Genomic DNA, 27,519 nt, shown 5'->3' on the forward strand with positions numbered 1-27,519 from the left:
TATTAATGATAAAAGGAAAAGTGGACATTAAAAAAAAAAAATTGAAAGCAAAGTTTTATATGCAAGGAAAGCAATGATTTAGGTTTTTAAGGTAAAAGAGAGAGAGGTGCCAGCCCCTATTTTTAATTAGTTCAAGAGGACTTCCTGAAAATGAATGCATATTATTGAGACTCAACTGTTAGGAGACACAGAGCAAGTTTTACAAGAAGGGGGATATATTTTTAAAGTATCCAATTTCCCCCATATGCCTTTTTATTCATGGAATAAGTTTGATTTAGCTCAGGACTGGGAAAAACTGCCTTGTCCTCATTCATGGTGTTATGATTCTGACACTAAGGATGAGGATGTTTGGAGGATTCCTGAGATGAGGAAATCCAGTGGCTTGCATAACACTTCACTCTATCTCCTATGCATAGTTTTCAGAGTTCAGTACACTTTGGGGTTTCCATCTTCAGTATGTCTACACCCTCGGGGCAAATCTGCTGCCAAATATTTCAGATAATCATCCATGAAGTTTGTCTGACAGAATGGAGTGACTAGGTCTTCTAAGTATGGTGCATTAGTGCCTGCTCTGAACAAAGTATTTAAGTTCAGATATTTCTCTATGACCCATTTCAGTATGGCTTAGCTGCTAAAGAGCCTGCCTGTAATGCAGGTGATACAAGAGATGTGGGTTCAGTCCTTGGGTCAGGAATATTCCCTGGAGGAGGAAATGGCAACCCACTCCAGTATTCTTGCCTGGGAAATCTCATGAACAGAGGACCCTGGCAGGCTCTAGTCCAAAGGGTCACAAAGAGTCAAACATGATTGAGTGAGCAAAGATTATGTCTCTATGGATATTCTTGCTGTGGCTAGAGTAAGATATTCACTATAACTTTGAGATTAGAGTTTTCTGATCACAACAACTAAAGTGAAACCATAGCTTTCATGCAGCCCCATGCACACAAACACACACACACACATATTCACACATTGAAATATCTGTTTAACAGGAAAATATCTCTACTTCTGAGACACTCTGATGATGCTTTCTTATAAGTATATTAATACAAAGGCTAGACATGACCCACCAAACTCATTTCAGAACTAACTGACAGGTTGTATCCTATGTTCAAAAAACATTGAGAAGTTACTATCATAAAGGGTAAGATTACTTTTCTCCTTATTATCCCTTTGAGAGACAGTCTGAGACTTCTCATGGGAAGAAGAATAATAAAAGGTGCAGAAGAAGCAAAAGAATATGATCCTAACTTCAAGTCAAATATAATCCAAGAAAATCAACACTTTCATTTAGCCCCAGTTTCAAGGTATAGAGTCTCCATGAACAAATGCATGTATTAGATATTATTCACTGAAATAGTTTACAAACAAGCAGAATGAAATGACTGTGACCCCAAATCACCTACATGCTTTACATGCTTTGTCAATTCACTTACATGTTAGAAAATCTTTGTAAAAGGGATGGCAAAAAAAGGAAAAGGGTAGGACTTGAGAGGGAACAGAAATGATTATTTTTATGTTTTGAAGATTCAAAGAGTAAAAATTTATTTGAAATAATACCTATATTTTATTGGTTAGTCAAACTCAAAATAGAGATTGATATTTTAGGCTTCCCACATGCAACTGTCCTGAAACACACCTGTTTCAGGTAAAGGATTTGAATCCCTAGTTCCTTAATGAATTTATTATTGACATGAATCAAGGGACAATTTTTACCTAAGCAAAAAAATTCATGATAGAATTTCCAAATTCAATCAAGTCAACTTAACACTTACATAGGAGAACACTGAAATTTCAGTATCAAGGTTAACACTTACATCGGAGAACACTGAAATTTTAGTATTAAGGTCAACACTTACATAGAACACTGAAATTTCAGTACTAACGTTCTCAGCTGCCCATTTCACTGTAATTGAATTATAAAGGCAACAACTACCAAGAAAATATGAAATGAATATTTAAATCTTATTCATTGATAATTAAAGGCCATGAGTGGTTGCTGCAGTTGTGTATATCAATAGAAATTAAGCATTTCCAAAGGTTGAGGTATGATCATATGTAAATAAATACTTGAAAGAAAACAAATCTGAGTGTGCTATTGGATTATCCCTCTATTATTTTTCCAGCAGTGACAAACACCACTGGCATGTTCTCTTTGAAACAGTTGATTATTTCACACATTTTACCTTCTTCCACTATAATTACATGTGAAGCTTCTGGCAAACATTTTACTTTTTAACTTTAATTTATTTTAACTTTAATTTTAACTTTATTTTATAACAGTGTTATAAAACACTGTTATATCTGAGCTGCTATAATATATAGATGGCAGACATATTTGGGGACTTACTTGGATTGGTAATGCTTCAATATTTAAGAATCCAAAGTACCCTGCTGTTCTATTTTACTTTTAAAGAAATGAAATCTCAGTTGAAAACAAAGGTATCTGTGTACATAGGACTTTTAACTTCTTAACACAGAAATCACATTAACTTGGGTATGTGCGCAGTCACTCAGTTGTGTCTGACTCTTTGAGACCCCATGGACTGTAGGCCACCGGGCTCCTCTGTGCATGGGATTTCCCAGGCAAGAATACTGGAGTGGGTTGCCATTTCCTTCTCCAGGGGCTCTTCCTGACTCAAGGGTCAAGCCCACATCTTCTGCATTGACAGAAAGATTCCTTATCACTAAGCCACCTGGGAGGCAGCCACGCTAACTTACATTAACATTTAAATCTAGTTGTTTTCATGGTATGTGCAAGAGGTAAAACAGAAGTAATAAACTAAATAGGTTAGGTAATATTTAAAAATATCCATAAGCATAAATAATGTAAATTCATCTTAATGTAAAAATATACATAGGGGAAAACTTAGCTATAAATATGGAAATTAGCTTCATGTTTTGGTTTGGTATTTATAAATTGTTAGTTTCTATTCTTTTTCTCATCTAGTTCTTCTTGGCTATTCTATTTCCCAATTAGCTTAGAGGGTGAAAAGAAACATGAAGAAAAGGTGAGATTTACAATGTTAATTGGGTTGCAAGTTTTAAATTACTGCAAAAGTTTAAGTGATTGACGAATAAGGGAATAGAAAGTGTGTTCTAATGGGAAATGATTTTACCTGGTTGAAGGAACCAATTTTCAAGTTCTAGCTTTGCAACTAACTAGCTCAGAAGCTTGGTCAAATCAAAGATTAATTAAGCTTCAGTGTGGCTCACAAAAGAGTTGAACAGGACTTGTTGACTAAACAACAACAATTTTGTTTCACCCCTCATTCCTGAAGAAAATCAGATTCCACAAACTTATACACTTACTTGTCAAATTTAGTATCCTATTAACAAAACCAAACTCGGTAAAAAGGCATAATACAAGCAATAAAAACAGAATGAAGCACTGATTTCAGTGTGTGACGCAAAATGAAAAATACATAATTCCCATAAATAGTAAAAATACCAAAATTTTAATAATGGGAGTTTTGAAGTAGTACAATCATATATGGATAGTTTTCTTGCTTTCTCTTTTCTATCTTCTTTCTTTCTTTTCAGTTTTCTATGTCTTTTTAAAAAACAACTTCATGTATTAGGTTTATAATAAGAACTAAAATTAATTTTGCTTGAAAACAAAACAAAAATACAATCTTAATATTCTGTGTTCTGGTTATTACTATGTGTTTCTTGTTTACTTGGATTACTGTGAGCTGGGAATTTCAGAAATTAAACAGATAAATGAAAAAAAATAAATCTTGAAGCAACACTTGAACGTTAGATATTTCTTAGTAAAAGCCAAGAGAAAGGAGAAAAGGGCAGCTCCTACACTGCAGTTAAGAGTGTAGATTGGGACTTCTCTGGTGGTCAAGTAGTTAAGTATTTGCCTGCCAATGCAGGGGACACAGGTTTGATCCCTGATCTGGGAAGATTCCAGCCTGTGTTCCACAATGACTGAAGTCCTGACACTCTGGAGCCCGCGTGCTGCAACTCCTGAGCCCATGCCCCACAACTGCTGAAGCCCTCAGGCTTTAAAGCCCAGTCTATGCAAAAAGAGAAGCCATTCCAACGAGAGGCCCACACCCCACAAATAGGGAGCAGCTCCTGATCTCTGCAACTAGAGAAAGCCAGCAACCAAGACCCAACAGAGCCAAAAATAAGTAGGTTTTTTAAAGAGTGTAGACTGAAACAGCTTGTTAGTAAAAATAACCTTTGATTTTCTTTAAAAATGTAGTTAACACAGCAATTCCAGCTCCCATAATCTATCCTACAGAAATTCTGATCAATATGCATAAAGATATAATATAAAGACTTGCATTATAAATTAGTTTAAAACTGGATTTTTAAAAACATTAAATGTCCTCTGTGAGCTGGGAATTTCAGAAATGAAAAGATTTATGAAAAAAAAAAATCTTGAAGCAACATTTAAAAGTTTAATATTCCTCCATCAATAGAGGAATATTATAATAGAGGAATAAGTAAATATTGGTATCTTTAAACTAAAGATAAATGATATCACTACAAAGGATGGCCTAAAAAAAGTTAATATTTTTTAAGTCACCCAATAATTGGTAAAGGGTGACCTTTATGTAAAAAAGAAGCTCTACATTTATTTTATATGTATAATTATATTTATAGATGTGTTGGTGCATAGGAAAATATCTGGAATTTTTCAACACCAAATTATTTTACCAATGGAAGTGGGGAGTGAATTCATTATGGAAGTGTGTAGAAAAGAAAAACTTCACTTATGTACTTTATGAGCTGACTAAACTTTTTAACTAACAGTACATATTTATATGTACATATATTACATGTACATATTTATATGACATATACAGATATGTCATGAATTAAGCACAGGCACATATACAAGCACACATACTCACAACAGTATATTTATACATATGAAGTTTTAAAATGATCATACACAATGCTGGGAAGTTGTAAATATCAATCAAGTGACATATATCACAGCAATTAAAATATTATTTTCTAGAATTTCTACAGATTTCTGCTCAGCACTCCACAGTGACAGCCACTATGGCTGTGTGTGGTCAGTTAAATACTTATTTCTTTTTGTGTGTGTGCTCCCCCACATTTTTTCTTTTTTTTTAAATTTTACTTGGAGGCTAATTACTTTACAATATTGTGGTGGTTTTTGCCATACATTCACATCTTGAGGATGTACCTGACGCCAAGTTCCAGCGTCTGCCCCTTGAAAGGGTAGGCTAGAAAGATTTAGTAGATTTAGAAAGAGAGGTTCCACCTCTCTGAGTTTGTCCTCTATTGATGAACATTTTAACTTTATTTTTTTTTAAAAATTCAGTTTTAAACTAAATTATAATGAAAGTCTTCATATTATATCTTTATGCACACATATCTGTCAACCAACTCCCAAGACCAATGTATAAAATAAGAATGCCAAGTTACTAATTCTCTTGAGAAATTAGCTATTGCATGATATGAAATGTTTCTCAGAGATGCCAATTTATAATCCAAGTGTGTATTTATTCATTTATGATGGGAGTTTTAATAACATAAGCCTAGGGTAGTCTGACACCTTCCCTTATCTCAGGTAACATGACCTGCTTCTGTCTCTATAGTGGGGTAGAGCAGTCAGGTACCTTGGGCAGTGCCATGATGGGTGCTGCCTATGATTGTCTCCATGACTTTCTTTCCTACAGACATACACTACAGCTATAAACATTGATACATTTGAGTCCTACAGCCCCGGAAGCTTGGAGAAGGTGCCTCTGCAAACTCTGATTCTTAGATGTTGTTTTCATAATTCCCACAGAATAAGAGTTGTTACTTTAGATATTTTTCAGTTAAAAAAGAATTCATGATATTATATTAAACAAACAGCCTGAAAAATAAGTTTGTACTTTATTTGCAACTGTATAAAATATATGTACCTGTGAACAAAAAATAGAGGAAGATATGCAAAAGTGAAAATGTTTTGAAACTGAAAACTGCTGTGTGTTTGTATATGTACCTGCTTAATTCATGACATGTCTGTATTTTACATTTTATTAAATTGATCCTTATATTCATTTATTTATTCTGAACGTGTTTTAGAAGAAGAAACTCAGCTGTTGCCTTTCCCTCTCTCCCCATTCAAAACATTTTCATATGCAACATTGACTCCATCTAGTCATTAGGATTGTTAAATAATTGATAAATTATTGATAAGGTATTTTAGTCTTCCCATGGATGGGTAGTGGTGTTTAATGGACATGGGTACAAAATAAAGCATTATACATGCACTTAATGTTATTTCAAATGTATGCAACAGGCTACTAGGTAGAGGCATGGGAGGAATGTTTATAGTCAGAGGGCAAATTCAAATCAAGACCTAAACAGAGAAATCCTCTAATGGTTGTTCAAGTAGAAATGTGTAAGAGGGGTGGTTCATGAATGGTATACACAGAAATCAGTGCTGGTAATAGATAGCTAGAAAGTGCTGCTCACATCAGTGATTACTATAAACCTCTAATTATGTGCTCTGGAGAGAGCCTTGTGCTTTTCCCTCTGTAATTTCTAGTTTTTAAATTGGAATTCTGTGACTTCAATTCAACTCTCAATGGCCTCTTAACTGTTAAATGTAGGGTTAACCATGAATCACTGCTGATACAATCTGCTATACCCTGCTGTACACAAGTAGACTTTGACGAGAATAATGAGTTTTCTCTTTGATTTCAATGTGCAATGATGGTTTGCAAAAATTAGAAAAAAATGACTGGCAGTTTAAAATACTTGAGAGGATACTCTTGACTCAGTCAAAGAGCTTAATGCAAATTTAAATGATGTCTCTGTCCCAAGAAAACAGTCATTAACTTCCTCTTAATTTTAGCACAATTCATCCTTTAGTTAAATACCTGGGAGGCGATCTAGTACTGAGTTTGGGAGCAAAAGTGAGGAAAAGAGAAACCCTAGAAAAGGTAAGAAGGTTTGGTAAGAAAATACTGAGTTGTTCATCCTTTAAAGTTTGTGGAGTAATGAGTCCCATCAATCATATTTATTAACTCAGCAACTTAGGACTCCTGCTCTGTTAAGTAATTATGTTATATATTGAGCATATCCACTTTTTGTGACATTCAAATCATACACTCTGACCCAAAGTCAGGCTGGCATTTTGTATGGTTCTTCCTTTGCCATTTGGTGCAGGATCTGAAAATGCCACTTGTGGCTTAGTCCCCTCAACCCCCGACGTGACCAGTCACAGACTAAGCAGGCAACCAGAGAACTACAGAGAGAACAGCTGCGGCAAGACAGTGTTAGTCAACATTTGGAAGTGAAAAAGTTTTTCTTTCCCCAAGTTATGGAGTGGAAGAAGGGACATATAACCTAATACAATTAATTGTGCTGAAAAATTCTGGAACAGTATTCAAATGAAGGTGATATTTCTTACTACACAAAGGGCTCCTGCACCCACCTCTTAGTGAACGAAGGACAGAGGACAAATAACCAGAAAAATGGACATCTTGAGTGACTGTCTTCCTCGTCAGTAGTGTGATTACTGTGGCTGCATATTCTAGCCCTCAGAAAGAAGCGGGCACATTCCTTCAGGATCAATGCTCCTTCTACCTACATGTTCGCTACATGACACAGGGAGCTCATGAGCAAGCAGGAATAGCAGTTGTTCTCATAAAAGGTTGTCATTTTTATACGAGGCTTAGCACAATCATCTAACAAGTGTTTAACTCCCCCACTGCATTTTTTTTTTCCAGACATCCTGGCTTGGAGGATGGCATTATATTCATAAAAGAAGACCTGTCACCCTGTTATACTCGGTAAACTGTTTTTAGGAAGTAACATAATTCCTTTAAAAAGTTGCATTTACAGCTAAAAGAGTGCTATTACTCTTGAAGTGTAATGATGTTACTATTTTTAGAATACTGGGGTGGGTTGGCACTGAGCCATTTACATGTTTTTATTCTTATCTTTTTCTTATACCAAATATGTACGGAGCACCTATTCCTGCATATAGAAGCACCAGGACCTGTGGATATAAGCATAAATAAAACAGTCCTTGTTATACATGGATTTCCTTTATAAACTGGGGAATATAAAAAATTCCATCTATCTACCAATATAGTTTTAACTCAATGTCTGAACAAGATAGCCAAGAATTATTAGCATCGTTAATGACCATGACTCCTGGCCCTACTAATTTTAGTATGGTCATAGGAGGAAGAATAATTCCTAGGCCCAGGATTCCTCTATTTTAATAACAGAGATAATACGGCTCATTAAGTGCTTTTAAAATATTCAGCCAAAGAGGTTCCCAGATAAATCAATAGCTATGACCTTCATTGTCCATCTGTCAGAAATCAGCCAACGTTGCCCTGTCATATCAGCATCATTTCCCATATTATATTAAGAGTAATTTCCATATAGCCTCTGAATATAGCTGATTGAAATATGGGCAAAACTAATTATTTCTTGAAATACTATGTTTCTTAGCTTCAAAAGTGAAAGTGTTGCTCAGCCGTGTGTGACCCTTTGTGACCTCATGGACTGTAGCCCACCAGGCTCCTCTGTCCACGGAATTCTCCAGGTAAGAATACTGGAGTGGGTCATCATTCCCTCCTCCAGGGGATCAGAGCCCAGGGATCAAAGCCAGGTCTTCCGCATTGCAGGCAGATTGTTTACCATCTGAGCCACCAGGGAAGCCCCTTCCTAGCTTAAACTGAGCTATAAATTTTAGTATTTCACAAGTATAACTCAGAAATATCCTTTAAGTAAAATAAAAGTTGTACAGCTAGTCATTCAATCTTTTAAAAGCTGCTTTATACCAAACCAATGAAATGTGCAAATATAGAACTTAATTAAAATACTATATATAAAATATTAACAGCTGCAGTTATTAAAACTACATTAAACTCCCTTGAGCTAGGCCAACATAATATGAGCTCTCTCTTTTTCTTTTTTTTTTCTTCAATTTAGTAAAGGCAGAATTTGGTTTAGTGAATGAACATTGGCTTTTATATTGCTTGTTTCATTTCACTAACCTGAAATCATTATCAAATTAAAGTACTTTAGCATCAAAACACCAACATCAAGCATACTAAATATTTCCACTGGATTCTAACAGAAATACACCATTTGTTTATCTTCTTTCTTATTGCAAATAATATTCTCTTAATGCATCTTTCCTTTTCTCATTTAGCATTGAACTTTGTAAATTAAAGTTGGTATTTTCTGCTCTGACCTTTTCCAATAAGGGTATAAACAGAGCTGTTAATAAAATTTTGGTAACCTGGATGAATTAAAGAGCTTAGATAGAAAAAAAAAGTAGATTTTCCTTGGCTTGAGGATTAAAGTATTAATCAGATTCTTATTGTAATAGGTCATCCAGGGAACTTGGGAAACTAATTAGATTGCATCACCACTTAAGACTGGAAAGAAATATCCAGGTATAAATCATTATTATCAAATGAATAATGAAAGGTTTTACTTTCCATTTCATACTATTTTGCATTTAAAAAAATTTGACATTAACTACATACTTTTCCATACAGTTAGAAAATACCTAGAAAAAATTTTAGGTGAAAGAAATACAACTGATCTGAAGTGTAGAATTTTTTTTTTTTGCCCCTTTGAACTTCCAAAAGATACCTACTAATCTGATCAGTTATGTTTTAAATTGTTATAATATCTGACTAAAATTATATATATTCTTGAAAGTCACTTTCAAAATTAGTTCTAGATATATTTTAAGTCAAGTGATAGCATCCATAAGTTAGTATGTCAAACACAAGATTAGTCATGTTCCCATCCTCTTTTAAGTCTTCTTTCTGAAGGTTCTTCAGAAGCAAATTAATTGTTAACTCTGATAGAAATAGGCTGGGGGAAACCAACAGGTGGCCACCTATTGCTATATTTCTGTATTCATATCAATGAACTCTTCTCAGCTTAAACTGGAAAAACAAAGAGGAATCCAATTTGTAATGCACAGTATAATACAACAGACAAAAAAAAAAAAAACTTTTTTCACTGTTTACTCTCAATCCTCTAAGATGCTGGAGAAAATGACAATACAGCACAGACTACACAGAACAGTAGCTTCTTTTCCTTTTGAATTTCTTTAGAGGAATGAAAGAACACAGAGACCAAGTTTTCAGAGAAGAATTTCAGAAACTGTCTGTAAAATTCTTGGGGATCAGAGCAATGGGTTCTGACCATCCTTCAACACTTCACCCTCACCCCTGCCTCCCTCCCAATTTGCATACATTTCACCTCTTTATTTTAGTGGACAAAAAAAGATATTTCGAAAAAGGTAAATATGATCTTCTAGACAGATAAACAGAAAAGGAAGGCATGAATAATTGTAAAATGGCAAACTGCTCTGTTGCAGACAAGCCAGAAACAGACAATGATATGGGGGTCTGTGAAAGGAGGGAGTGAGAAGGGGAGCTCACCCCAGCACTTCAGCAAGGCCCTTCTAACCTGGGATGGTAATCACAGATTCTTGGATCTGAAAGAAGCACTCTCGGTGTCATCTGATCTGTGGTTTCCAAATGTGGCTGACCAAATCAAGTCCTTAAGAAAACTTTGCAAACATGTAGAATCCTAGTCTCCATCACTGTTAAGTCCCTGTCCCTGGTGCTGGAATCCAGTGAATCCTTCCCAAGATGCTTTGCAAAGAGAGAAATCCAGGCCAATAAAACAATGCTGACGCCAAGCTTATACTGATATCTAGTGGAGAATCCAGAAAGGATGGTAGACTATAAAACCAAATAGGAGATTTGGGGGAGGAAGAGGAGAGTGGCTAAGTCTAAAATTCAACCATCTTCAATTAGAAGATAACTTGATTTGTAAGTGAGGTCCCATCAGCATGAAAGCAAAGGGTGAAGAAAGTGAATGACATAATATACGGTTGCAGACCTGAAACAAATTGTTTCTCTCCCCACCCCCACATCACCTCTGGGTTTCCAAATGCTATTTCCTTTGCCTGTATGGTCCTTGCCCACATAAACCTAACACTGCTCAACTCCCTAAGCCCCCTAATCTAGTTCCACATTTCAGAGTAAATAAACGGTATTTCTTCAGGCCTCCCTACCACATGCCCTCCTTCCCCCCATCTCACTAGGACTTCAGAAAAAAAAAATAATAATAATAATAAGTTCAGCAAAAGGAAATAAATTCTTGTTGGTGGAATTTGAAAACTCTTTTATCAGAAAGGGAAGCTATTTGGAAGGCAGCAGAGTTTTGCCAGCATCCTTGAAATCCTCCTGTATTGATTAAAGTGTTTTTGATATCATAGGCCCATCATGGATAAAAACTATATTGTATTAAACTAAGGACTTGATATATATTGTATTAAACTAAGGATTTGATATATGAATCATTGATTTTTTTCCCAGATTTTATATTTGCCACTTTAGGCACCTCCCAACATCCAATGATATAAGAGATAATTGGGAACATAAGAACCTTGAGTTTTCTCATTTGCAAACTCAAGATAAAATTTCTTGCAAGATTTGGCACTTGATTATCCATTTAATGTTCATTTAAGAAGCTGTTCTTGAAGTCATTTGAGCATTTGGGGTTTGATGCCCAACTATGACGATTAATTAGCTCATTCTGTTTCTTATATGATGTGAAACAGAAATAATAAAAATTTCCTTTCCCATAAAGAGAGAAATGCAAGAACTCTTTAATATGAGTTGATCTTAATTCCTTATGAATGGTGTTCTAACAGATAAACAGCATAAAAAATGATCAATTACCTGACCGTCCGTCTCTCTGGAAGTCCACATGATACCATTCTCCATCATTCACCTTCTTCTGCAGGGCTTTGATTTTGATTGTACCTGATCCCATGTCCAGGAGGAGGTAGAGGTGGCCATCCAGCATCTCGATAGCAAAGAAGTCTACCTTTATCATCTGTGGGTGCTTGGCATCTTTTTGGTGTCGTGGCTTGCCATGACTAAATAAGATGAGGCCATTTGGCTCCGTTGTACGGAAATCAAAGGATATGGAGCCTGTTTTCTTTGCATTCCATTTAGGCAAAGAGATGAAGGATTCTGGGGTTTCAAAGGTGATTGGGTCCAAAGTTGCAACATTCTCACATTTAAATGCCACCACTCCATGGATCTTCATCTTTGGGTCACCTTGCTTGGCAAGTCGAGATAATTCCAGCCTTACATCATTATTTTTATACACAACCTGTAGGGAGAGGATAATAGTGAGAAACTGTGCCCGAATTTGAATATTTCAAATTTGTTATCAGTTCATGTAACTTCCAAATAGAGCATGAAAAGACATACAATGTTTACTGCCTTTTGATGTACAAGATAGTTTTTTTCAGTCAAATAAAATCCAGGTATCAATTCATTGAACTATTCTAACCTAATTTCATTCAAATAATGTGTGTACACACTCACACAAAGTCTCTGTAGCTAACTCAAATAATCTGAATAAATCTGTATAGAAATTTCATTATTTCAAGCATGTGTAGACTTGTACTTAAAGCATTTGCTTTTATTAGTTGACAATTATGCTTTGTTTATTATATATAAATACTGAGGTTTTTCAGTTTTACCATCACTGAAACATTTGAAATTAAATACTTTCAAATACCAGTCCCCTAAAACATAGGACCACTTCTATGGTCTATATATCCATGGTATATATTAACTTTGTAAAATCACAATTGAGATAGAAAACATCTTAAATTTTCTCAGAAAAATCATAAAATATGAAGATCCAAAAGTTTTCTCTTGCCCTGTACTGCATTAATAACTGTTTGAATAATGTTAGTTAACTCCGGAACTTGGTGTTTTCCCTAAATCCATTCAGTCTGTGTAACTAATATTCCATTTCACTCTTAATGTATATTGATATGGAACAAAGTTTGCCTTATACCCTCATTTCCAAAGGCACTTCACCATAGTGGTGGGGTAGTTCTCATTGTTTGTTAATAGTCCCAGTGCTTTTCTGGGACTCCAAACAGCACTTTGGACAAATCCACCGGAATGGCTCACAACATCATGCAGCTGCTATCACATCACCATAATAAATTTGTAGCTATTTCAATAAGGATAAAGAGAGGTTCCCATCCTTTCTCTACAAAATCCATACCATGGACAATTACATTTCCAAAAGATGTAAGTCATACTGACTTAAGGATAAATTAGTAATTTATGTGCAGATAACTAATTATTTTTACAAAGACCCTTGAAATTTCACAGCAGCCAACACTGTCAGTTTCTAAATTCATTTATTCATGTATGAAAATAAGCTTGTAAAACAGAATAAATAAGCCTGTGTCTGATAAATGCTATAAAGTTAACCAGGTCAAGACAGCTGTTATTTCTTCCAAACCCATGGTAATTGAGCCAATAATGCAGCTGATGAATTTCCTGATAGGATTTGTTAATGAACACTTCACTTTTCAGAGTAAGAGCGCAAGTTCTGGTTTCAGACTCCCTGAGTATGATCTCCAAGACTTGTTTATAGAGAGATAATATTTTACGAGCATGTTTAGTCACTCAGTCGTGTCTGACTCTTTATGACCCCATGGACTGTAGCCTTCCAGGCCCACCAGACTCCTCTGGACATAGGATTCTCCAGGCAAGAATACTGGTGTGGATTCTTTCCGACCCAGGGATCAAACCCGTGTCTCTTATGTCTCCTGCGTTGGCAGACAGGTTCTTTACCACTAGCACCACCTTGGAAGCCCCAACACTTTTCAAGATGGTTAAAATAATTAAAGAAGAAAATGCATGTGATAAAATCTACCTAAAAGGGGATCAATCCAATGCCAAGCACATTGTAAGACCTCAATAATATCAACCACATCAAACTGTATGATAATAAATATCATCATCTCTTTATTATCATCCAGTAGACATAAAGATATGAGTTCTAATTTATTATGAGAAAATGTTCAGAAATTAAGCACACTCATATAATTGGTATATTTTAGATGAATTATGCCAACTAAATATATCATACATTTCAATGCTACTCCTGGTGTTTCAGTTTATCTTTATCTTGAAGAAGGATTATTATAAAGAATACCATATCCCTTATTCCTTGAACATCTATGTATAAAGGTTTAACAAACATCTATTGACAACAAATCCGCCTGCAATGCAGGAGACCTGGGTTCAATCCCTGGGTTGGGAAGATCCTCTAGAGGAGGGCATGGCAACCCACTCCAGTATTCTTGTCTGGAGAATCCCCATGAACAGAGGAGTCTGGTGGGCTATAGTCCATGGGGTTGCAAAGAGTTGGACACGACTGAATGACTAAGAACAGCACATTGACAGCAAAAGAGAAATGAACTAAAGCTATAATGAAAAGGAATTAGACTAATTCTTAATATACTTCCTTGAAAAGAGAAAGAACTATTTATTAACCCTCAGGAAAGTTGATATAAGGTTGATTTCTCTGAGAATCTTTAAAAGTGAAAGTGAATGTTGCTCAGTCGTGTCTGACTCTTCATGACCCCATGGACTATACAGTCGATGAAATTATCCAGGCTAGCATACTTGAGTGGGCAGTCTTTCCCTTTTCCAGGGATCTTCCCAACCCAGGGATCGAACCTAGGTCTTCCACACTGCAGGCAGATTCTTTAACAGCTGAACCACAAGGGAATCTTTAAAATTGGATAAAATGCTTTCCATGGCAGATTTTCTAAGTTTTAGTCACCTCTCATCGTGATTTTCAAGCTACCCAAGGCTATTTTTTGTTCATTTTTCCTGATGATTTATATTTTAATATGTGGAGATTCTTCTGACATTAATCAGGAATGAGTATTTTCTGACCCAAATGATGCAGATGATAATGCTGATCAGTGCTAACACATCACCATAAAATAGAATTATAGCAATGGAATTGGACTTTTTTGACATGAGCAAGTGTGTGTAAGTGGGGTGTATTTTCTCATGAGTCCCACACATCAGCTTCCAGAAAGTTGAAAAAATGTAAGGTTAGGGCAATTCTAGGTGAGAATTTCAGTGAGAGACTTAAAATCTTATGAGTGAATTGGGTGCCCTGGTGATTTAGGAAGGTTTAGGGAGATGGAGAAGAAACGTTAGGATTCCCTAGATCATAATACTTAGGGTTAGCCATGCACTATGCCCTCCCACCCTAAACGAGAAAATAAATCTCCACCAGATTGTCTGCTCTATGCAGGCAAAAACCTGCAACAAGATCAGTGGTTGGCATGGAGCCTATATTCCCTAAACACTTGCTGAGAGTTGAATAATATTCTTTCTTCATTTTTTAAAGCCTACTTCACATATTATTAATAACAATATTTACAACTATAGTTAAAAAATAACAGAATGTGGTATTATGGACCCATGTCATAACCTAGCTATAATTTTTAGCCAATTTCCCTAGAAAAATGTGAAAACTTACATACACATTCAGTTACAAATGGCAAGCTGACCTATCACCTTCAAACTAATTTTATGGGGTAGAAACTACTTTCATAGTAAAAACACCTGAGTTAAAATTCTGCAGTAGTGAAATAATTTTTCTAGAAGAACTATCTTGAGCACAATTTTTTCTTTCCTTCTCATTTCATATATTTTGAAAGGCAACTCTAGAAGACAGAAGAGTGATACTGGATAGGCAGGCTGATGACTCTCAGACAACTGCTTCATCTGACCCAAATTTCATAAGCACTATACTTTTCTAAGGTTAGACTTACTCTTAAAATGCACTGAATATAGTTCAGTTATAATAATAATGAGTAGCCAGTAAGCACTCCAAATCTTTTATTTTTTTTGCTTCCTTCTGAGATCGTATGGTTTTCAATCTACAAATTATTATTCAAATATGTTTTTCTTATTCATGTTTAAAGTTGTAATCATTTAATAGTTTCAACTTTAAACAAATCTCCATATGCTTTATCATCTTAAAAATTGTTGATGTTTTTACACACTTATTTGGATTGTCTTACAGAATCAATATTTTTGGGGGGATACTGATTTTAAGTTTTTCTGAAGAGTAATTTGAAATGTTGAATTTCACGGCTCTGCTTCATGAAATGATAACATAAGCCTCAAAGAAATACAGACATATTTATTTATTTGCTGGGTTTTTTTATAATTTGCTTTAGCTGCCACATAATTTCCATACATTGCTATGAGATGATCTTTTTCCTTTCTTCCAACATTGGTTAGAATTTTTTAAATGTCACTCACAAATAAGCAAGAATAAGAGTAATACATTTGTATTTTTATATGTTTAGGCTTGAAATTTGAGGTGGACAGTCACTGAATATTTTATTTGATCTTGATAATAATCTTAAAATGGCAGAGAAAATAAATGGGCTAAAAGACGAAAATTTGGTAGTCTGGATAGACTCAGTTTAAGCATAAAGCTTTTACTGAAGTCAGGCTGCCTAACCTCTCTCTGTCTCAGTTTCTTAATTTATAAATCAGACCCCCAAAAAGGAAAGGGATGTCAAATCCATAAATCTTTGAGCTTTTTTCCCTCAGTCTCTGCAATTTGGGGCAGAGGTAAAAGATGCCCCATTGCTCCTTCTCTTTGTTTGGATATCCTGGTTGTGATTTTGATACAAAGATATTGTTCCCTATTCTGAGCTGCATCAAACTAGTCATTCAGTTCAGTTGCTCAGTCGTGTCCGACTCTTGGCAACCCCATGGACTGCAGCATGCCAGATCTCCCTGTCCATCACCAACTCCCAGAGCCCACTCAAACTTGTATTCATCATGTCAGTGATGCCATCCAACCATCTCATCCTCTGTCGTCCCCTTCTCCTCCCGCCTTCATTCTTTCCTACCATGAGGGTCTTTTCCAGTGAGTCAGTTCTTCGCATCAGGTGGCCAAAGTATTGGAGTTTCAGCTTCAGCATCAGTCCTTCCAATGATACTCAGGACTGGTTTCCTTTAGGATGCACTGGTTGGATCTCCTTGCAGTCCAAGGGACTGTCAAGAGTCTTCTCCAACAGCACAGTTCCAAAGCATCAATTCTTCGGCGCTCAGCTTTCTTTATTGTCCAACTGTCACATTCATACATGACTATTGGAAAAACCACAGCTTTGACTAGATGGACCTTTGTTGGCAAAGTAATGTCTCTGCTTTTTAATATGCTGTCTAGGTTGGTCAAACTCTAATTCATTAGTAAAGAAAATGTTCACTACATCTTTAGGTACACAGACATGCCTCAAGAATTCTATCTATCTAATGTTTGTACAGATGATGTTGAAGATATTGGCTGATACATAAATCTCTTTCCACATGAGGATATGTGCATGAAATAAGCAGATCAGTAAAATATGTTTGCCATTCAAATTATACTTTTGCTGTTGTTATAAATATGTTTTAGTTTAAAAATCTTAATGGGGCTCAAATTAATTAACAGGCATTGATCAAGGCTTTTCATATGTTAACTATCAGAGTAGTAGGGGTTGTGAAATGAGCAGTATAGTCAGAGTCAAAGTTCTATGCAGAGATCTAGGGCCCTCTTTGAAAGAACAGGCATGACTCCTTTTAATCTAAGTTTTGTTTTTTCTCTTTAATTTTTAGAAACAATCACAAGTGCAGTTTAAGAATCTGATTCTCAAGTCAGATTTCAGAGAGAATTCCAGCCCACCTTCTTGCAATCTTGTAACTTTATGGAAGCTCTCCAACCTTTAAGAGACTCAATATTATCTGTAAAATGGTATAATAATATCTACCACATTAGGGTTATTGTAAAAAATGAATAGTAGCTCAATTAATGCGCTAAGAACAGGGCCTGGCACAGAGTAAGTACTAAAATAAATAGTAGCTGTTCTTATTTATGTGGTTGTTATCATTATGAATAACAGTATTATCATTCTTACATTGAATTAATGGAGTTGTACAATCTAAGTGTAATAACAAGAGTAACAGTTAACAAGACACATGGTAGATGACTGGTCAGTGCATTAAAGCAATTAATAGAGTTGAACCCAGCAGGATCAAAGAGATTAAAGCAGATTAGGGCTTTCTTTTTTATTCTGATAGTCCTATTGTGAAGTATACCAAAGGCTTTCTTTAGAGATGCGGTTTCTCAACCAGGAAGTTTACACAGGAAACTGATGATCCTGGGAGTATCACCTCCGCTCATAAAAAGGAGTTTTAGGCATCAAACCACCAGCACCACCATCTCCACTTCAAGAAGAATCAGTTCAGATTTATGGAGGGTTTACTTTCTGCCAGGCCATGTTATGAAATGCATGGACATATTATGCTTACTCCTCAGAATTGTCCTAGGAGATAGGGAACACTATACAATTTTGTCAATAAATGTTTAGAGGTACAGAGCTCATTGAATGTTTTTCATCATGACCATGTCTAATACTCTGTGTTCGAATATCTAAAGACATTAATTTCAAACTTTGTTTTTCTCAGCAGGAAATTTCACTTAGTTTTTGATAGTTGCGAAGTAAGAGATTCACAATCAAACAGCCATTTGCCACCATGCAAAGGGATGATTACATGGATTAGTCTAAAAACAAAACAAAACAAAATAGTACTTCTCCTTTCATTTGTCCTGATTAAAATATCTTTAAATAAATCAAATATCACAATTAAGTAGAGGGATTTTTTTCATGTGACTATAAAATGTCTTTTCAAGCCCAGTACAGGCAGAGGGGCTTATTTCTCTACTTCTATGACTATACTGTGGTTTTTAAACAGCTTTGTCTTTTAGGATATAATATATATAAATATATATACATATATAGACACACAGTCCTCCTTCAATAGCTGCAGGGGATTGGTTCCAGAATACTCCTCCCTTACCCCATATCAAAATCCACAGATGTTCAAGTCTCTTATGGCATAGTATTTGCATATAACCGATATACATACTCCCATATACTTTAAATCATCTCTAGACTACTTATAATACCTAATAGAATGTAAATGTTATGTAAATAGTTGCCAGTGAATGGCAAATTTAAGTTTTGATTTTTGGAACTTTCTGGTATTTTTTTCCCTGAATATTTTTCATCTTTGGTTAGTTGACTCTGTGGGTACAGAACCCATGGATAGGGATGACTGAATATATTCTAAAAGTCCAGGAGGTTTAAGAATTAATCTGAGACTGTTTCAGTTTTACTTTTTGTTTGTTCATTTTAAACACACTTAATATTTTTACTCTATTAAGAAAAAGAATATTTCCAACATCCAAAGTTAATTCTTCTTTTCTCCTATCTGTGATCTGTCCATGCACCATCTACTTATAACAATGTGCCCATTTCAAAATACAACCAAGAGTTAGCCAGTAAGTGAACAAACAGTATAAGGACCACTTAGGCGACTAAGGAGAAACTGTCATTTGTTTTGCCAAGACTTAGATAAGAAACAGCTAGGAAAAGGACATGAACTGCATCACAAGTTTCATCCCTAACATTAACTTATTTATTATTTTGAAATGATTTTTCAATCTCTGCAGTTTCAGTTTAATCAGATAAGTACTTGTTAGGCAAGGTATTGAAGAAGATGTAGTTTAATCACTTCCCTTTGCACGCCCTCAGTCCAATAAATCTCGGACCGCTGAGAATAAAGCAGTTTAATTTCTCTTGAATATCTGCCACACACACACACACACACACACATATATAGGTGATGTGTAAACTATATGTGAATGCATACACACACAGAGCATATACATTCCACAATGTAAATGTGTTTAAATGTAATACACATTAAATCTGCTATCACTGATGTCCAGAAAAAATATATACATACATTAAAATAGATTGTACATCTCTAATAGATAAGTAGACATTATGTATGTATGAAAGTGAAAGTTTCTCAATAGTGTCCAACTCTTTGCAACCCCGTGGACTATACAGTCCATGGAATTCTCTAGGCCAGAACACTGGAGTGGAGAGCTGTTTCCTTCTCCAGGGAATTTTGCCAATCCAGGGATCAAACCCAGGTCTCATACATTGCAGGTGGATTCTTTACCAGTTGAGCCACAATGGAAGCCCAAGGGAAGCCCATGATGCATATGATGTATATATACCACATATACATCAAAATAAACATACATACATTTATATGCATTAAATAATTTTAATTTATATTAGGATAAATATTTAATATAACAATCCATATTAAATGCAAATATTTTGTATATTAAATACAAGTATTTAATAATTTCAGAAATTAGAGAGTCCTCAGCTAAAATATACAAATAGTCTTACTCAAGGTCTTCGGTCAAAATGTCTTGGCCTAAAAACAAATTTTAGCACTTATAAGCCATACATTTAGCACATTCCAAAAGAACACCCCCCTCAAAAAAAAAAAAAAAAAACCTTACAATTAAGACTAAAAAAAAAACAAAACAGGCTGCCCTCAGTGTTCCTGCCTGCAAGAAGAGATAATTATAAAGAGAGTAAAGGCAAGGGGTGTGATGATCATATTTTTTTAATGATTGTACTCATTATTGTCCTATCGTCTACCTGAGATCAAGTTTGTTACGCTTTAGTTGCTTTCTCATACCCAAATCCTAGCACAGAACTTGCTTAAAATATAAAAGATTTTAAGAAAATGTTTGTTGATCTTAACTGATCAAGGGACTAGTAGGATTTTAGCTTTTCTGAGAATGTCACACCATAGAAGTTTTCATCTAAAATCTGAATACATCCATTGAGCCAGGGGCTGGGACTCGTGTATTTGGAGTGGATCAGAGAAAGGGTAGCAGACGGCAAGGAAAGTGCAGGAGATGCGCAAGCCCTGTCCAGAGTAGCTCCATACCTCTTTAAAAACAGGACTTCACATGGAGGAAACTCAGTCTTAAGAAGAGTTACATAAAGCATTTTGAAAGATAAAATAGGTTTGAGGGGGTAGGAATTGCTGTTTGTTTGTTTTTTTTTCCCATTTTCTAATCCTACTTAGAGATGATATGCCCATAAAATGTTTGACTAAATCAAAACCCCTCACACCAAAATAAATATTTTATAATAATAATATAATTATGAAACATGAAAATAGATTCCAATAACGTCATTTCTCAATAAAGGCATATGAAAAATCTACCTGTCAGTGCAGAAGACACAGTTTTAATCCCTGATCCAGGAAGATTCCACATGTTGAGGAGCAAATAAGCCTGTGTGCCGCAGTTACTGAGCCTGCACTCTAGAACCTCAGACCCACAACTGCTGAACCCACATGCCCGAGAACCTGCGCTCCCACAAGAGAAGCCTCTGCAACTAAAGAGTAGACCTTGCTCTCCCGCAATTAGAGAAAAGGCCACACAGCAACAAAGCCCCAGCACAGCCAAAAATAAACACATTAAACTAAATTAAAAAAATAAAAAGAAATCCTGAATTTTGTTAGAAAGAATAAAAAACAGAATGGTGAAGAAAATTTTTAAAAGGCATATGACTTATTTAATTTGAAATCAAAAATTAGATGAAATAGAGATAAAAAAATATTTTGTTTAAGCAATGTGAGGAAAGAAACCTTTTTTTTGCTTAGTTCCAAATAAGCATCACCAAATACATCTTATTCATAAAAAGAAGGAAAAGAAAAATCCTCTTGCTTTGCCCTTCCATCATTCCACCATCAGTGAACTACCTTAATTCGGTAGACGACAGTGGGTACCATCTGTACAAGTTAGCCATAGGATTTAAAAGAGGAGCTAAAAGACTGTGATGTCCCTGGGTTAACAGCTCTATTTAATGAAGCTTTTAGTGGCATATGGGTGTATGGCAAAATAACTCCATTAAATGTGGAAAGAGTTCCATTAAATAGGCATGTCTCCTCTTCTCAAAATATTCAGTAATTTAGTAATGTCTTTGGGGAAAAAAATATATATATATATATCTCAAAAATGAAGCACAATAGTCAGTAATATGAGATTTGACACGCTGACTCAAAAAAAAAAAAAAAAGGTGAAAACTAGATCGATCCTCTATTTCAGATGAATAAACTGAGGTTCCCTAAGGAAGAAACAGCAACCCACTCCAGTATTCTTGCTTGGGAAATCCCAAGGACAGAGGAGCCCAGCGGTCTACAGTTCATGGGGTCACAGAGTCAGACACAACTGAGTGACTGAGCATTCACACGTGCAAACTGAGGGCTCAGAAAAACCAAGGGACTGTTCCCGTTGGCATTAAGCTCTGATCATGAGCAAGGATTGGGAACTTCGGTGTTCAGGGCTCTTTCAAAAACCTCTGCTAAAAATAAATAAATAAATAGAACAAACCATTTCTCCCATAGGCGCAGGCTCATCAGAGGCCCTTGAGCAATTACAAATGAACAGCAGCTGTCTTCTCAGCAACATGGCAGAAAGGGAACCATAACTGATTTAAAGGCAATTCTAACTTTAAAACTGCATTAGCTTCACAATAAGCTGCTGCTCAAATATAAAAATAAAAGTCCTTAGGGGAAAACATCTTGCAGTTATTTCCCCTACTAATGGAATTTAGAAAGACACTGAAAAAGTTAACTAGAAACAATAAACTTGCAATGTTTACTGTTATTTTGCAACTAAGTGATGAAGATATTTTCAACCTCAGTCTTTCATGAGCTTGCAGAATGTAACACACCGTAAATTAGGGTTTAAAGCTTCTATTCCAAGCCAGCAGATGCTGCTAATAAGAGCAATGCATGTCTGCTTTATCCAAAATACTTTTTTAGTCGTCTGCCAGTCTCAATGAGAAGGTAGACACATCCCACCCCCACCCCTCGCCCCATCCCCCGCCAAGGGAAACTATCTTCCCATCAACCAAAAATGGTAGCCTCAAGCTGATAATAATAAAATCCTGGCACCAAATGTTTTGTGTAGATTAACCAACTCACGCTCTTTTGCATCTCTACCCTCTAGAACTCAGTGAATCTCCCTCTATCATTTAATTTTACATTTTTCTGAGGGGGGTGGCCATTAGTATGTAACGTACCATTTAGTATATATTCACTGCATTCATGAATACCATTTATTATACACAGTCTGTCCTTTCTCCACTGTCTCACGGTGACATTGTGTGCCAGTATTTTGGATACGCCAAAGCTTCAACATTCTCATCTACTATCATTTTTTGATTATATTCATCACTTTTTAGCTTAGAAAGTCCTCCATCAAGAGAGACTTGATAAATGCATTTTCATTTTAAATATTTATTACTTAATTTTATACACTTGTGTATAACATTTTCTTTTTGCAAATATCTGTCCTCTCGTTTAAGGTGAAAATCCAAACTGAATCCCCATACCCAAATAGTAGATCTTTATATGAACCAGCACAACTGTTAAATAATTCTCTTTCTGCTGATTTGTACAGCTTACCTACCACACATTAAATGCTTATATTTACAAGGTTCTATTCCTAGCATTTTATTTGTTTTATTGATCTCTTTCTTTGTTTCTTAATCCAGTTCCACTTCATTTAACTATCATAGCTTTATAATATGCTAATATAATTCATGCCCCTCCTACAAAGCCATTTATGTTAATTATTCTCATAATATTTATATATTATATCATACAGAGGTTCTTGTTTTCTGCATCAATAAGATAAATATATGTAACAGAATTATTGAAGCTTTCTAAAAGGTAGCAAGTCAAAGCTGGTGGCAAATTACTTATTCAAACTCACTTAAAGAGACTTGACTAGTAAGAGGAAATTACACCTTGCTTAGAATTACATACCTGTTATTATGTTTATTTGTAAAGTTATTATTCATAAGTGATTATAATAATTTTGAGTTGAACACATCAGTGAATCTGGCCTCATGCCAGAAAATTACATTATTTGTTAGCTAGAGGGTAGATATACAACTACAGAAAGAAAATCAGAAAAAAAGAAACAGTGAATGTAGTTATAAGCACACTAATTCTTTTCCAACAGTCATAAGGTTCTGGTATGAAGAGTGTGTTGTAAGCCCATCAAGGATGTTTGGAGGACGACCAGGTGAATGAGTATCAGTGCAGGAGAAGGCAAAGCGCCCTCTGACTCCATTTTAATGGGGCGCTCTTCAAGAAGCAAGGCCACTTGTTCAAAGACACACAGCTAGTAAGTATGGAACCAGTAAGCAGAGGACAAGGGAGAATCTTAATGCTTGTCTCCATAACCAGGAATATATGCTTTTTTCTTTGTTTTGTTTCCTTTCCATGGGACTGTTTTTACGGTAGTTAAATTCCCTTCGGCAATAAAAACTGTGAGACTCAACTAAGCCTCCTGAATTTCAACAGCTAGTCATCTAATTTATGATTACTCAAGTTGTGTGAGTCCCCTTTTTGGCCCTGGCTGCCAGCTTTTACTTCTTGATCACACCCCTACCTGAGAAACCTCAAATAAAACAGAGTAAGCTGACATTTAAGGCAGCCAAAGCTGTTGTTTTTAGCACCTGAGATGAAAAGACTATGCAAAGTAGACTTGTTCCTGAGAAATTCTGTGCAAATCTCTTCTGTAATTTTAACAATATCTGATGAAGGCAATGCATTGCATGATATACAGATACAGATACAGACTCATATGGCTATAGATTCCAGACCTTCTCTGCTACTTAACTAGTTACACTGTCTTGGGCAAGTTCCTTAGTCTCTCCAAAGTAGTTTTCCTCTTTATCATGCAAGGTTAATACTCATTTTATAGTGTTCTTTAAGCACACAGTGGAGAAGGAAATGGCAACCCACTCCAGTACTTCTTGCTTGGAAAATCCCATGAACGGAGAAGCCTGGTGGGCTACAGTCCATGGGGTCGCAGAGTCGGACACAACTGAGCGATTTCACTTCACTTCACTACTAAGTGTTTGGTTGTGGGCACTGAGTAAGTAAACAGTAGCTATTATTGTTACTAGTACGGTGTTGGGAAAGATCTTAGAAGTTATGACTTTAAATTTCTAGAGGGGCATGCTTGTCATTTAAAAAAATAAGTGCAAAAAGCAAAGCAAAGAAGCATTCTGTGAAGTAATTCAGTTCAGTTCAGCTCAGTAGTGTCCGACTCTTTGCGACCCCATGAATCACAATTAATCACCCTCAAATCTCATTTTAATGCATACTTCCCAAGGCTTTCCTGGTCGTCCAGTGGTTAGGACGCCACATTTCCACTGCAGGGGGCACATGTTAGACCACTGGGCAGGGAACTAAGAACTAAGATGCACATGGTTGGGCCAAAAAATAGAAAAAAGAATAAATATTTCCCAAATTTCTACCTCTATTTCTTATCTCCCATGAATATACATTTTGAGAGCTTTCCTCTACTATAAACAAACAGTATTTATTAAGGAAATGTTTGATTTTTTTAAAAACTGTCAATGAAAAACATGCCAGCCTCTGTAATCCCATTAAATTGATCAAATGATAGCCTATGCAAATATTTATTTTATTTGGCCTGTGCTAAGCATGAGGAGTGGAGAATGAAATGGCAACCCACTCCAGTGTTCTTGCCTGGAGAATCCCAGAGATGGGGGAGCCTGGTGGGCTGCCGTCTATGGGGTCGCACAGAGTCGGACACGACTGGAGCGACTTAGCAGCAGCAGGCATGAGTAAGTATGTAACCTTTTCCAGGTGTATTGAAACATTAAGCATATGCAACCACTCTTCATTTCTAATTTTAAAGACACTAAAAAGTATACAGACCCCAGGTTGGGAACAGTGATTTGTTTCAATTATGACTGCTAAGTATGGGGGTCTTTCTTCTTAATGCCTTCTTTAATTATTTCCTTTGGAAGATCCTGAGTGCTTCAAATGTCAGATGGGTTGTGGCTTTTGCCAAGGGTTGCTTAGTTAACTGTTTATTTAATGAATGGGGTTTTATGTGCTGCTGAATTTCTCATGGCACACGTTAGGAAATTTTTGGCAGCATTTAAATTGGAGAACTGAGAAACATATTGGCTTTACGGAAGTTCAATCAGTTCCCAGGCAGAGCAGCACCTTTGCCAAGAAAAATTCACTAAAATAAAAAATACAAAGACCAAACTCACATATAACCCAAGGAAAACTGACTTTGGTGTGGAGGATTAAAAAAATCCTGGATCCAAGTGTCTCAGGTGGCCCATGAATGGAAGAGGTGAAATGCTTCACAGTTCTGGGGGGGAAATAGGAATGGAATCTCCTCACTTTGAAGGATGACAGTATGCTTAAATTTCTTGATTGCTTGGAAAATTCATTATTTGCTAAGGAAAAAAAAAAGTTGAAGCCATGTAATTTCTCACATGTTCCCTCCTTAAGCAGATCCATCTAAACCTATGTTTATGTTATTGAAAGATGTATTAGTCGCTCAGTCGTGTCTGACTCTTTAAGACCCCACGGACTGTAGCCTGCCAGGCTCCTGTGTGGAGCCTGGAATTTTTTAGGCAAGAATACTGAAGTGGGTTGCCATTTCCTACTCCAGGGGATCTTCCTGATCCAGGCATCAGACCTGGTTCTCCTATACTGCAAGTAGATTCTTTACCATCTGAGATACCAATCCCTGGAGAATATACTTGAAAGATATACTCAGCTTACTCATTTTGATGAAAGACTAATCAATAATTGATTTTTTTAAAACTGTGCATCCTAGAACAAATATCCATATGGTGGAATTTTTTAAATGATTCAGCCAGGTTCCTATAGAAACGACAAGGGCTGGCCACGCCTTATCCTAGGTTGGCCAGCTCTGAGGTGGCTTATGTGGACATGTACTCTGCTCTGTGGCTTCCCAGGTGGCATGATGGTAAGATTCCACCTGTCAATGCAGGAGACGCAAGAGATGCGGGTTCTATCCTTGGCTCAGGAAGATCCCTTGTAGTAGGAAATGGCAACTTGGTCCAGCATCTTGCTTGGAAAATTCCATGGACAGAGGAGTCTGGTGGGCTATGGCCCATGGGGTCGTAAAGACACAGCTCAGTGACTGAGCATATCTCCTCTTCAGGCCTATTCACTGAGCTGTCTCCTTATCCCTTGATTAGCTAGTATGTTGCTTGAAATAATATTAATGTGAATTATAATAACACCAGGAATCACTCATAAAAGCTTCTGCTACATACCCCATGCATTTTTAGCTACTTACATAAACTCTTATTTCTCATGACAGTCTAGTAATATAGGCATATGAAGGCTCAGAGAATTTACGTACCTAGTCCAAACTGCACAGCTAATCTTAATAGATGACTAAGCAGGAGTACAACTCAACATTTATCTGCTTCCAAACTTGTATGTGGTTTTAGTCCATGCTCCCCATTATCCCACGGGATATTGGCTGAGTTCCTGTGTACTTAGCCAGCACCATCAATCTCATCATCAATAAGTAATGACATACCTTACGCCTTTTCTTCCATGAAGTGGCTCATCTGACTAATTGTGTTTCTCTTAATACTACTGGTTTAAAAAAAAAAATCCCCTTGAGTTCCATCCCACTATCTTTCTCCCTTGAGTTTAGGATAATTATTGTTCACATGGCTGACCTATGGCACTCTGATTTGGTGCCACACTTATTTTGTGCTCATTTCACTCTTAAGAGAAAATTGTCTGACCATGTTCTCAAGTGAGTACAAAACTTGCTTTGAAATTTCAGGATTCTATAAACTGAGATTTTTTTTAAGTTACCTTGAAAGTGGAAAAAAAAAAAAAGAGACTTAGCACT

General features: G+C 36.0%; 1 protein-coding gene across 22 annotated transcripts in view; it reads right to left on the reverse strand.

Moving 5' to 3' along the window:
• Positions 1–27,519, reverse strand: part of NRXN1 (neurexin 1) — a 1,158,212-nt gene that overhangs the window by 641,686 nt on the left and 489,007 nt on the right. For all 22 annotated transcript variants that reach the window (XM_070478134.1, XM_070478125.1, XM_070478138.1 and 19 more), the window contains one exon: positions 11,721–12,159. In XM_070478134.1, coding sequence (XP_070334235.1) covers positions 11,721–12,159 — 439 coding nt within the window. The remainder of the gene's footprint in view (positions 1–11,720; positions 12,160–27,519) is intronic.

Source organism: Odocoileus virginianus, chromosome 2 (assembly GCF_023699985.2).
Source record: "Odocoileus virginianus isolate 20LAN1187 ecotype Illinois chromosome 2, Ovbor_1.2, whole genome shotgun sequence".
Taxonomy (NCBI): Eukaryota; Metazoa; Chordata; class Mammalia; order Artiodactyla; family Cervidae; genus Odocoileus; species Odocoileus virginianus.